This window comes from Micromys minutus (assembly GCF_963924665.1).
Source record: "Micromys minutus genome assembly, chromosome: 12".
Lineage (NCBI taxonomy): Eukaryota > Metazoa > Chordata > Mammalia > Rodentia > Muridae > Micromys > Micromys minutus.
This window is the reverse complement of record NC_137981.1, coordinates 15,817,940-15,829,636: the sequence shown is the minus strand read 5'-3', so window position 1 is coordinate 15,829,636 and position 11,697 is coordinate 15,817,940. Positions and strand designations below refer to the sequence as shown.

At 42.3% G+C, this 11,697-nt stretch overlaps 1 protein-coding gene across 1 annotated transcript; it reads right to left on the bottom strand.

Annotated features, from left to right (window-relative positions):
- Window positions 1-870: 870 nt before the first annotated feature.
- METTL3 (methyltransferase 3, N6-adenosine-methyltransferase complex catalytic subunit) lies at window positions 871-9,313 on the bottom strand. The gene is made up of 11 exons (XM_080926363.1): window positions 9,097-9,313; window positions 5,825-6,042; window positions 5,343-5,747; window positions 4,305-4,480; window positions 3,547-3,763; window positions 3,180-3,367; window positions 2,809-2,847; window positions 2,555-2,663; window positions 2,408-2,473; window positions 1,993-2,105; window positions 871-1,007 (listed from the first exon to the last, which is right to left on the bottom strand). The coding sequence occupies exons 1-11, from the start codon at window positions 9,194-9,196 to the stop codon at window positions 896-898; spliced, it is 1,743 nt and encodes a 580-aa protein (XP_080782489.1). The 5' UTR covers window positions 9,197-9,313; the 3' UTR covers window positions 871-895.
- Between the last annotated feature and the right edge of the window lie 2,384 nt (window positions 9,314-11,697).

Sequence of the window (11,697 nt, the reverse complement as noted above, 5' to 3'; positions counted from 1 at the left end):
CCCAGGCAGAACCATCAGGAGTTCACGATCAGCCTTGGCCCACTAGTGAGTTTGATAATGAGGCTTTTACAGAACATGGCCCATGCCTTTAATCCTAGTACTTTGGAGGTAGACATAGGAAGATTTTTGAGCTAAAGGCCAATCTAAACTAGACTTTGTCTCAAAAAACAGACTGGGTGTGATGGTCTCTCCTTTAAAACTAGAGGCAAGAGGCAGCTTGGATCTCTGAGTTTAAAGTTAGCCAGGATTACCTAGTGAGATTCTGTCTTAAGTCTTCCCCCCCCCACCCCCCGACAAAAACACACAAATTCTGTTTCTGTCTCAGCTCACTGGGCTAGAGGGGAAATGACATCTTTTTCTTTACATGTAAGAAGTCGAACTCTATACCCCTAATAAGAGGTTTTACAGAGTAAACAATCTGTGTTTGATGAAGCACCTTTTAAATGTGCATTTATTTGCATAATGCATAGGCCAGTTCTTTTATAGTCTAAACTTTTAATTGACGGTATCTTGTTTTTCTTAGAAATAGCTACAGACTGACAAACCAGCAAAGCTACATAGAATAAGCAAAAGTTTAGAGTACCATGGTTTATGCATGGTAAAATTCAAATTAACCCTGTTTATGGTGTGCTAATTGCTAATATCTAGTTTGAACACTCAAAACTAATGCTAATGAAGTGTAGGCAGCTAACATTTTCTTTTACTTATAGCAAATCATGCTTAGAGTCGCAGAAGGACACACACTAAGTAGAAAGCCAGAATTTCACTTCAAAAATTCCAATTATAATACAAACTTTTATTTATATACAGGATGGGGGACATTTGCATAAATACTTCTCTTAAGGTGTGGCCTACAGCCATGATGCTGAATGATTCACTTTATAAGGACGTCCTTCTATAAATTCTTAGGTTTAGAGATGATACCATCTGGATACCTCTGCTTAAAGCGAGCAACCACATCTGGGTCTAGTAGGTGAATCCCATCCAGTTGGTTTCCAAGAGTAATCCTAAAACAAGAGGGAAAGAAAAAGAAAATGCAAACCAAAAATCCTGTAAGGGCTTAATCTGTTAAAATATTCTACTTTCTGGTGTCACCAAATGGCCATGCCAGGTTTTATTTCTTTAGGCCTCAGGGTCTCACTTTGTATTCCAGGCTGTCCTGGAACTCTCCATGTAAACCAGGCTAAGCTTGAACTCAAAGATCTACTTGCTTCTGGCCCCCCAAGTGCTGGGGCTAAAGGTGTGCTCCCCTATGCCCAGCCCATGTCAACTTTAAAAAGATCGTAACAAATATGTCAGAACTGGTACAGATATAAAAACTGACTGGATTTTTCATTTTAATTTCTTTGGTGGTGGTGGTCTAGGGATTGAACCTAGGTGTCTTACATATATGCTCCTAACACTGAGCTACCAGGTCCCCTTCCCTTGTGAGACATCTAACTAAATTAGATGAATTATGTAGCCTAGGCAGACCGTAAGCTTGCAGTCCTCCTGCTTCAGTCTCATGTCCTGGGATTCAGCTGCATCTGTATATCTAAGGATTAGTAATTGATGGTAGCCGGGCCCAACTTCATTGCTAGCCACCGGAGTCAAACATTAAAATTGACAGATTAAATAAATATTTAGTAGCCACTAGGGGGCAGTTAAGAGTACTCTGACTGCTCTTCCAGAGTTCCTGAGTTCAATTCCCAGCAACCACATAGTGGCTCACAACCATCTGTAATGAGATCTGATGCCCTCTTCTGGTGTGTCTGAAGACAGCAACAGTGTATTCACATTAATAAATCTTAAAAGAAAAAGAACAGCCCTTTAGGTTCTAATGAATGTTGGAGATTCCAGTAAAATGATTTAAACATAAGCTTAAGCCATCTGAGTTCTTTAAAGTCCTTTTGTAGACTACCAGAAATTATACAGCTTGGTGACTTCTGTCTTTGGCTTTTTTTTCAGGGGAGGGGAGTGGGTGAATGCTAGCCTGATCTTTAGTAATGTTACCAGTTGGGCTGCACGTTGTGTGGTCGTCCGAATAACTCAATCTTGCGGGTGCCAGGGGACAGTCTCTCGATCATGCCATATATTTCATCTGGTTTATGACTGGTGGAACGAACCTAGAAAATAAAAACTCAAGCTACTTTAAGCTATTCAAGATTGGTTGCGTTCCAGAGGACCCAGGTTCAATCTCTAGCACCTACATGGCAGCTCATGACACCCTTAGAAAGACATACATGCAGCAAAATACTTATACACATGAAATACATTTTTAAAAAGTTACTCAGGATCGCAACTCTAGCCTGGTCTGTGTTATCCAAATGAGAAAAGGGGGGTGGGGTGGGGTGGGCTCTACCTGACAGGAGACTGACTACCTGACAGGAGTAGTTGTATTCAATCTGAAAACTTTAGAGACACCTACCTCAGCTACAATCACATCACAATCCAGTCCCTGGTTGAAGCCTTGGGGATTTCCTTTGACACCAACCTGCTCATCACAGAGAACACTGTCACTTTAGGAAACCACTGCTTTCAGTCTTCAGCAGTTCTTCCAACTACTGTTACTCACCAAGCAGTGTTCCTTCCCGTGGTTCAACCAGTGACCTGTCCGGCCTGTCCTAATGATGCGCTGCAGTTGATTGGTCTTTACCCAGATGATTTCATCCACCCGTTCGTAACTGGAGCATAGGAGAGAACTTAGCCTTAACCACCTTCACAGCTGAGGCACAGGCAAAGATTGGCAGGAACACAGAGAAGGGACCATGCATCTCTTACAGCTCAAATTACATTTCCATCAAAAAAGGCAACACAATTTCTACTTACCCCCAGAGGTTCAGACATTCTCTACCCAATTCCATGGCCCTAAAAAGATGGCAGGGTTAAACAAAACAATTTGCCCATATTTTCAAAATTTTCCCTTCAAAATATCACTGTATTATAATATCAAAAGCATTTACAAGGAAAGCACCACTGGGCAACTGAGTAGAATGAGAAGATGAAGCAGCATCTAGTCTGTAAGACCTTGTTTTTCTAAAATCATGAATCCCAAGTAAGTGCTGTAAACATCAAACCCCATGGAAGGGGAGGCATCGGAAGTCAGTGATACATGTATTCAAATGCCTGAGAAACCCAGGATTTTACCAAGTTTTCACTCTGCTGTATCTACCCACACCTACATATCTGGATGATATTACCTGCCTGTGACCCAGAGGAAAAGAAAGCCATCATCCTGTAGTACTGGTATATTGAGCCTGCGCATCTCATCATCTGTTAAGGTCCCATATGGTAGCTCCATGTGAATATCCCAAGGTGGATCAGCCATCACAACTGCAAATTTGCCCAAGATACTGACGTCCAGGTAGCGGATATCACAACAGATCCACTGCATGAGGTAGTATTTGGTCATCTTTCCTTCCACAGATTCATGGTCCCAAACCCTCTAACTCAAGCACTCCTATCCCATTCTGCTCCCGTCAGTAAGCCGGATTGGTAAATTAGTCCCTGTTTTTCTGCATGTATGGATACCCCACTCAATTTAAGGCTGTCTGGACATGTAGGTACCTGAGGTGGAAAGAGTCGATCTGCACTGGAATCACCACCAACACTCTGTGTAAGAGCAAGCTCCTGGCTTGGCATATGCTCCTTGCTGCCAGGACTCTCGGAATCCGTACAAGCATCAATTTCATAGTGAACATATTTGCAGGTATCCATGTGGAAGCATGTGTTAAGGAAAGAGCAGTCACCTAAAGACTCATCGGTGTGCTTATTGATAATTCGTCTGGGAAAATAAAAGAGGGGGATCAGAATCAAGATGGTACTTCAGAAGTAGATCATACAACTCAAATACAAAATTTCTTGTTCTCCCCCAGTTTTCTGCATTATTAAACTAAACTCTAGTTTTTCTCTTGAATAATGATGTGAGGGCAGTGGCTTAGGCCTATAATCCCAGCATGGATAACTAGAGCCTGAAAATCAGATCATCCTCAGCATGCCCAGCCTGAGCCATGAAACCCTGTCTCAAAACAGAATACAGACTTTCTTCTCTTACTAAAGGAAAGAATATAATCCAGGAAGGACCTTGGCTCATTACTTCAGAGTAAAACACTGGTCCTAAGCCCAGGTTCCTGAACCTTCCTTCCAGATTTCAACTTTCATTATTACTCAGAGACCTGGATGTTTGACTAGAAAATCTTCCTTTTATTTTCAAGTGAGCCTGTATTCCTTCTCATATAGTAGCCATTCCAAAGGCAGGAAGACTATGCTGCAAAGGAATTACTGCTTCTAGAAAGCCCTCCCCACCTCATTCCCTCCCAAGAGACCTGAAGTGCAGCTTGCGACAAGGCCGATCAGCATCACTGGCTTTCATGCACTCTTCCTTGGTCCCATAGTCACAAAATTCTTGCACCTGGGCCCGACCTCGAGAGCGAAACTTTTCAACAATGGACTGTTCCTTGGCTGTTGTGGTATTTAATAGCTCTAGGATCTCCTGACTGACCTGTGACAGAAGTAGCCTTGGTCTTAAGGGTTTGTAGATAAATTAGCCCTTAAACTGCCTCCATAAGTCTAATCACATTAATGTCTGATGAGGAAGATGTGGGTGAGCAACACAGGAGAGTGGTAATGGCTTCAGCCCTTCTCACAGCATCTGGAATGGAGCTCAAATGCAAAGAGCCTGGTTCCTACAACTAAGTAAGCTGATCTTATCTCCCTAAAAGAGTGTAACTTCCCCTCAGAAAAGCGAATTTGTATTGATTGGGTAACTAAGAAAGCCACAGTGCTAGTATTCTATTGTTTAACTCCATCTACTCAATAATTCTATAAAGGAGAACTCTGGTTATCATCATCAAAGACCAAACTAACTTTTTAAAACTAAAATAAAAGTTGGGAACAAATGGAATTCAATGTAGTTCAAATCAGAACTATTGATAATTTCATCAACTTCTATAACTTGATCCAAATGAATATCTGAATTTCTGTTTTCTTTGAATCCTCTTTTGAGGATTCGTCCAGATTCTGTAAATAAGGATTTCCTCAAAATGGCATTATTGACATTTTAAGACCAGACAGTTTTATTTGGGGAAGGAGGAGCAGGAGGGGTCCTACTATACATTGTAGCATGTTTAGCAGAAGTGTTAGCCCCACCTTCCAGACCCTCTATTCATTTCCAACAGCACTCTACTATACTGTGACAACAGTGGACCCAGATACCACCACATCTGGGGTAGAGGTGATGGATGGTAAAGGAGAAATCATCCCAATTGAGAATTGCTGCTCTGTGTCTCAATTCTGAGAAATACTCCTTGTTAACAAATAAGAACTGTAATTGAGGAATGTGAGCATTTTCATATGATCCCTACCTTCTTGCTCTGCTGTTCTTTAGTAGACTGTTGGTTCAAAAGACTTTCTATCTCCAGATCAACATCTGAGGCAGCGTGCTTCCTTGATTTCTTAGCCGGCTCCTTAACTGGTTCTGATGCTGAAGAGGCCAAACCAGCTGCTAAAGAGCTGGTGAAGGCAGCCACTGCAGTCGAGTCCTGCTCTGCACGTCTTTTCTGCCCTGTGACAGTCCCTGTTACCTCTCCAAGGCCTTTCTTTTCCGCCACAGCCCCCATCATGGCAGACAGCTTGGAGTGGTCAGCGTAGGTTACAAGAGTGGGATGTGCATCATCTTGTAGGAGACCCCGCTTTACCTCAATCAACTCCTGGGCAGCAAATTTCTGTAGAAGGCTTTCTACCCCATCTTGAGTGGCAGGTGCATCTGGCTAAAGAAAGAAGACAATCATAAGGCACCATGAACAAAAGCAAATGTGTGACAAATCTGACTTTCTCAGGTTATTACCGTAGAGATGGCAAGACGAATGGACACAGCATCAGTGGGCAAGGTTAAGGCCAGATCTGAGAGGTGGTGTAGCAACTTCTTCTCTAACTCAGGGTCTGTAGCTAACTCAGGGACTACAGATGTTGTGCTGGGCTTAGGGCCACTAGAGGCAGGGGCAGTAGGCACTGGGCTATCACTTCGGAAGGTTGGGGACAGTGCTGCTTCTGGATTCCTTAAATCTAAAAGCAAGAAGATAAAGTGAAAAGGGTCAGTACTGTCAGTGTGTACACTGCTCCAGGTTCAAGACTCCAGCATTCCTTGCACACACATCTTTCACTTCAAGTAGGTTCTCTGACCAATGTTAGCACTACATCACCTTTCACTCCTAAGTCAGCATTTGCTGTTTTGCCAAAATAATCCTGGATCTTAGGGAGAACTACTTACCCCTTCTCTGTTGGAGTAGCAATCTTTTCCTGAGCCTTTCCTCACGGCTTCAAAGGGAGTAAGGTAGCACGGCACAGTGACAGGTCCCTGTCACCTTTCCCTTCTCTCGGACGATACAATAAACCCATAGTTTTTAAAAATGAGTATTTTCAATAATCAAAACTGGGAGCTGATTATGTTTTCCAGGGATGGATTTTGAATTTTTAATGAAACATGGCCATTGGCCAGGGAGAATATGTTCCATACTTAACAATAATAAAACTTGGACTATTTGGCTAAAGGCCTGATCAACAAGTTCACTGACGATGGTTCCAGCATATTCCCACTATATGCTCTTATTCCACCAACTGCACACATGAGGTCATGGAAGCACATTAAAGGTTTGGATGATTTAGAATAGCTGGCCTTAGCTAAATGTGTACAAGAAATGTAAGTAATGATTACTACATAGCATACGTACAACAGTGGAAGAGAAACACCTGCATTTAGCAGGACTGCGCTGGTGGTTACTAGACTCTTGGAATTCAGAGATCCTATAAGTCTAATGAGTGTGAACTAAAACAGTCATAATACTAGGAGCAAATCCTGAGCTTTCTTACTGAAGTTACAAATTCGTTTGAAGTACCAAAAATTATCCTCAGGAAGCAAATATGCATGATGAGAGCCACTGTACCAAGGAAACACAGCTGCTTTCAAACAGGAATTCAGATGTATCAACAACCGTTAAGTGTTAAAGCATTTTCTTGACTCAAATACGTAAGAGCAGAGGCAGGCAGATAGCTCTGAGTTTGAGGCCAGCTTGGTGTACACAGCAAGTTCCAGGCCAGCAAGACTTACATGGTAAGACATTGTCTATAAACAAATAAATATAAAAAACCAACTAGATATATAAATAAAAAATAATCAAGGGCTAGCATATAGCTCAGTGGTAGACTGCCCACATGTAAAAAACTCTGGATCCAATCAATCAAAACCAACTAGATATATAAATAAATAAAAATAATTAAGGGCTAGCATATATCTAAGTAGTAAACTGCTTGCTCAGTATGTAAAAACCTTAGATACAATACCAGGAAATCATCTCCACTTTAAAAAAAAAAATCAGGATTTTTTTTTGATAGGGGATATGAAAATATAGGTAAGTTTTTTTTGTTTTTTGTTTTTTTTTTTAATGTAGCTCTGGCTGACCTGGGACTCATTACTTGGTCCACAGATCTGTCTGCCTCTGCCTCCTAAATGCTGGAATTGAAGGGATGCACCACCACAACTATCTTAATATAGGTAAGTTTTAAGTCAAAGCATATCACTACTTTGTCATGGAGTGATTTTTTCATAGGGTCTTACTATTTAGTCCAGGCTGGCCTGGAACCTACTATGAAATCCCAGCATGGTGGCTCATGCCTTTAACCCCAGCACTTTGGAGACATACAAAAGGGTATGTGAGTTTGATGCCAGCCTGGTATTACAGAGTGAGTTGTGAGTTCTAGGACAGCCAGGACTACATAGACCGTCTCAAAACAAAACAACAAAAAAAAAGCAAAGCCCCCCCCCTCCCAAAAGTCATAGCTACAGTATCATGTAAATCAGCACAGTGACTAAATGGGGCATCCTCAGTGGGGGCTAGTTGACAGTTAAATTTGGCCTTGGTTTTTAAATTTTACTAGCCAATACAAAATTTATCAGATTACATAATTTAAAAAATATAATAGAGCATTATAGAACACAAAATGCAAAACATAGGAAAAGGGGATAATTAGAAACCAAGATTTGGAGGGTTTTTTTTTTTTTTTTTTTTTTTCCTCACCAAACAAATTAACATCTCTGCCTGGTAAGTTTGGTTTTCTTATATATAATCCCCAGTTTATGTTTATTTTATGGGTATGACTTATGGGTATTTTGCCTGCATGTATGTATGTCTCCAAAGTGCTGTAAGGCATGAGTCACCATGCTGGGTTTTCTCCTGGCTTTTTCTTCTAATTTTCTTTGATTCTCACCTAGATTTTAAGCTTCTTGAAGGTAAGAGCAGTGCCTTCTTTTTGACCAGCCTCATGAATATTGTAAAGATGCAATAAATGCTTACTAATTACGGTGAGAATCTTCCCAGAGCATCCAGATCCAGAAAATGAGCGCATGAACTTAATTTCAGCAAGGTCTGCTGATGCGAGTTATGAATACCGCGACGCACTGACGCGTTAGCCACGTGTGGTATAGACTCAGCGCTCTAGCAGAGCTTTGCAACTGATTTACCTTAAATAGCTGAGTTTGTGCTGGGGAAGGATGTTAGGGTAGGAATAAACAATCTTTTAAAGTGCCTTCCAAGTTTTCTGACTTTGTCATACAAGGGAGAAAGGGAAAATGTTTAAAGACCAAAACCAAGTGTTTTTAGATTCCTGTAAACACTTGCGCTACTCATTCAGCACCATCTAGTGAGGACCTCGTAGAAGCTAAACTGGGCACTGGGGATATACAGAAGCAATCCTTGCTCCCTGCTCACAACGAGAAAGAAAAGGCAGCGACAAAGCAAACGTTACAACTAAGGTAAGAGGGGCACAGATGCAACAAATAGGGCTGTGCTGCCTCTCCGAATAGGGTACCGAGAGGCTTCACAAACGCAACGTTCTCTTGGACAGGACTGGGGTGCGGTGTTACGCTTGGAAACAGACGCCCGGGAGGAGAAGGCACTGCACGCTTTCCCGCTGGTGGGCACACGGTTCAGCTACTCGGGAAAGATGCGCTAACCAACAGCCCAAAAAAGGGTTGCTCCGGAAAGGACGCAGAGCCCAGGGCTGTCTTTCTCTCCAGGAGTTGCTCGCCCCGCCCAGGCCCGCCCCGACCACCCCGCACCTCACCCAAGTGCCCAGAGTCCTGCTTCCGCCGCCGCTGCAGTCTCTCGCGAAGCGAGTCCAGCTGTTTCTTATGGGCCTGGATAGAGCTCCACGTGTCCGACATCCTAGTTCCCAGCACGGACCCGGCTCCAGTCAGGCTCGGCGGGCTAGCACCTCCCTAGCTTACTTAGAACGACGCTACATCTAATTCTCACGCGGACGCCCGAAGGCCAGCCGGAGAAAGAGCCAAGATGAAAAGCTACTTCCGGTTGGCAAACCTGCGGACGTAATCCTTACGGCAGTTCTCTCCCGTGCTTCCGGGAGTGCTGAGGCTGCGTTTGCCATGTTGGTAGCTGGCAGAGCGGCCATGTTGATTCTTTAAGCTGTTACTGACCACATGTTAAAATAGCAGGACTAGAACTAGGGTGTGTGTTTGACAGATGCGTGTATGTGTGGAGAAATAGATGGGCGGGATGGAGCGAACAGACTATTAGCCTGGTTGATTGTATAATCTGGTCCTAGCACATGCTAGCACTGTATCCCTTCAGGACGCCCTTCAGGACCCAGATTTTCTAAGTTAAATATTATCGGTTTTTTCTTTATTTCTTTTTTATACAAAGTGTGTGAAAGGAGAGTAGAATTTCACTATGTGGCTCTGTCTCCAACTCACAGTCCTCCTGCCTCAACACCCTGAGTTCTGGGAATTCAGGCATATTCTAAGACAAACATCTTAATTAGAGAACCATCTTTTTCAGCATGAGGCAGCACTCTTTTAAAATGTACAGGAGTTGGAGAGATGGCTCAGTGGTTAAGAGCCCTGACTGCTCTTCCTAGAGGTCCTGAGTTCAATTCCCAGCAACTACAAGGTGGCTCATATCCATTTGTAGCTGGATGTGATGCCCTCTTCTGGTGTGTCTGAAGACAGCTACAGTGTACACATATACATATAATGAATTTTTCTTTTTTTAATGAAATGTGCAGGAAATGGGGAGGTAGCTCAGTAAAGTATTTTTTTTGCTGTAGAAACATGAGATTCTGAGATTCCCAGAACCCACAGAAATTTAAGGCAAAGCTGAGTGTAGTAGCAGATATTCACTGTTTTAGCTTAATTTAGAAAAAGATTTATTTTTGTGTTTGAATGCTTTCATATATGTGTTGTTTGCATAAACACACACACACACACACACACACACACACACATAGAGTTCCCTTGGAGACCAGAAGAGGGAGCCATCCTTATGAAGTGCAGTTACAGACAGTTGTGATCTGCACTGTGGGTGCTAGGGTTTGAATTCAATTCTGTAATAATAAACAGTGCACTTTACCACTGAGCCTTATCTCCAGCCCATGATAGGCAGTTGTCACCTCAGTGTTGGAAAGGCAGAGATCGGTAGATCTCCTGGGCTGACTAGCAAATCCAACCAGAAATAAGAACTAAAGATATTTTTATTATTGCATTGAATGATAGCACTGCTCAAGTTAATCATCCACAAATCTGGATTCCATTCATAAAATCACTTTTTTGTGTTCATGATGCTGGGAACTGGATTATTGGGTTTCTTTACCACTAAGTTATATCCCAGCTCAGAGATCACTACTCTTTTAAGGTCCTTAACATGTGGACCCCCTGAAATATATAGAAATATAATTAAATACTTTTATATAAAGTGTTTATGTTGTGTGTGATGCTAGAAGTCAGGCATGGTAGCACTGAATGCTGGCCTTTTACATGCTGGGTCGGTGCTCCACCACTAAGCTATCCAGCCCAAGTGTGTGTGTGTAATATAAGTTGTTTTGAGATACGTGGCCCAGACTGGCCTAAGACTCACAGAGATCTACCTGTCTTTCAAGTGTTAAGGTTAAAGGTGTGTGCCACCTCACTTGGCATTAATTTGAACTTTTGAGCTTTAGCTGTCCTATTTGGTAAAAGTATCAGTTTACTGGGTTAAGTTGGCAGTGTGCAATTATATAAAAATTAATAAGCATATTATCCTAGGAAGATTGTTTTCCACTTGTACAGACTGTATTAAACATATAAGGTCTTATGTACAGTAGTTCGATTATGAAAACTAATAAAACATTCCCTAAATAATGAAAAGTTAAGGGGCTGTAGAGATGGCTCAGTGGTTAAGAGCACTGACTGCTCTTCCAGAGGTCCTGGGTTCAATTCCCAGCAACCACATGGTGGCTCACAACCATCTGTAATGGGATCCAATGTCTTCTTCTGGTGTGTCTGAAGACAGCGACAGTGTACTCATGTAAAGTAAATAAATACATAAATGGAAAGTTGTTTTTAAAATGGCTGTGGTGGGGGATAGCTAAGTGGCATAAAGTAAATAAATACATAAATGAAAAGTTACGTTTTTTTAAATGGCTGTGGTGGGGGATAGCTAAGTGGCGGATTATGTGCACAGAAAGCACAGCACCAGAGATCTCCAGGCAGCAGAGCAAACGCAGATGACATTACACTGCTCACACTCCTCAGCCTCCTGTGCTCTGGGGGTTGGGTCCACACAATGTCTCCAATTCTTTGTGTTCTTATGTGGGATGTATATACTCTCCATTCTTCCTGAACTGGCAAAACAAGCCAGTTCAAGCCAGATTAGATCATATTAAAGGCAGGTT

Coding starts and splice junctions, on each gene's coding strand:
- METTL3 (XM_080926363.1), bottom strand. CDS start 9,196: ATGTCGGACACGTGGAGCTCTATCCAGGCCCATAAGAAACAGCTGGAC. Junction 4,481..5,342: donor AAGAACAGCAGAGCAAGAAG/GTAGGGATCATA, acceptor CTTCTGTCACAG/GTCAGTCAGGAGATCCTAGA. Junction 3,764..4,304: donor TGTCGCAAGCTGCACTTCAG/GTCTCTTGGGAG, acceptor TTATTTTCCCAG/ACGAATTATCAATAAGCACA.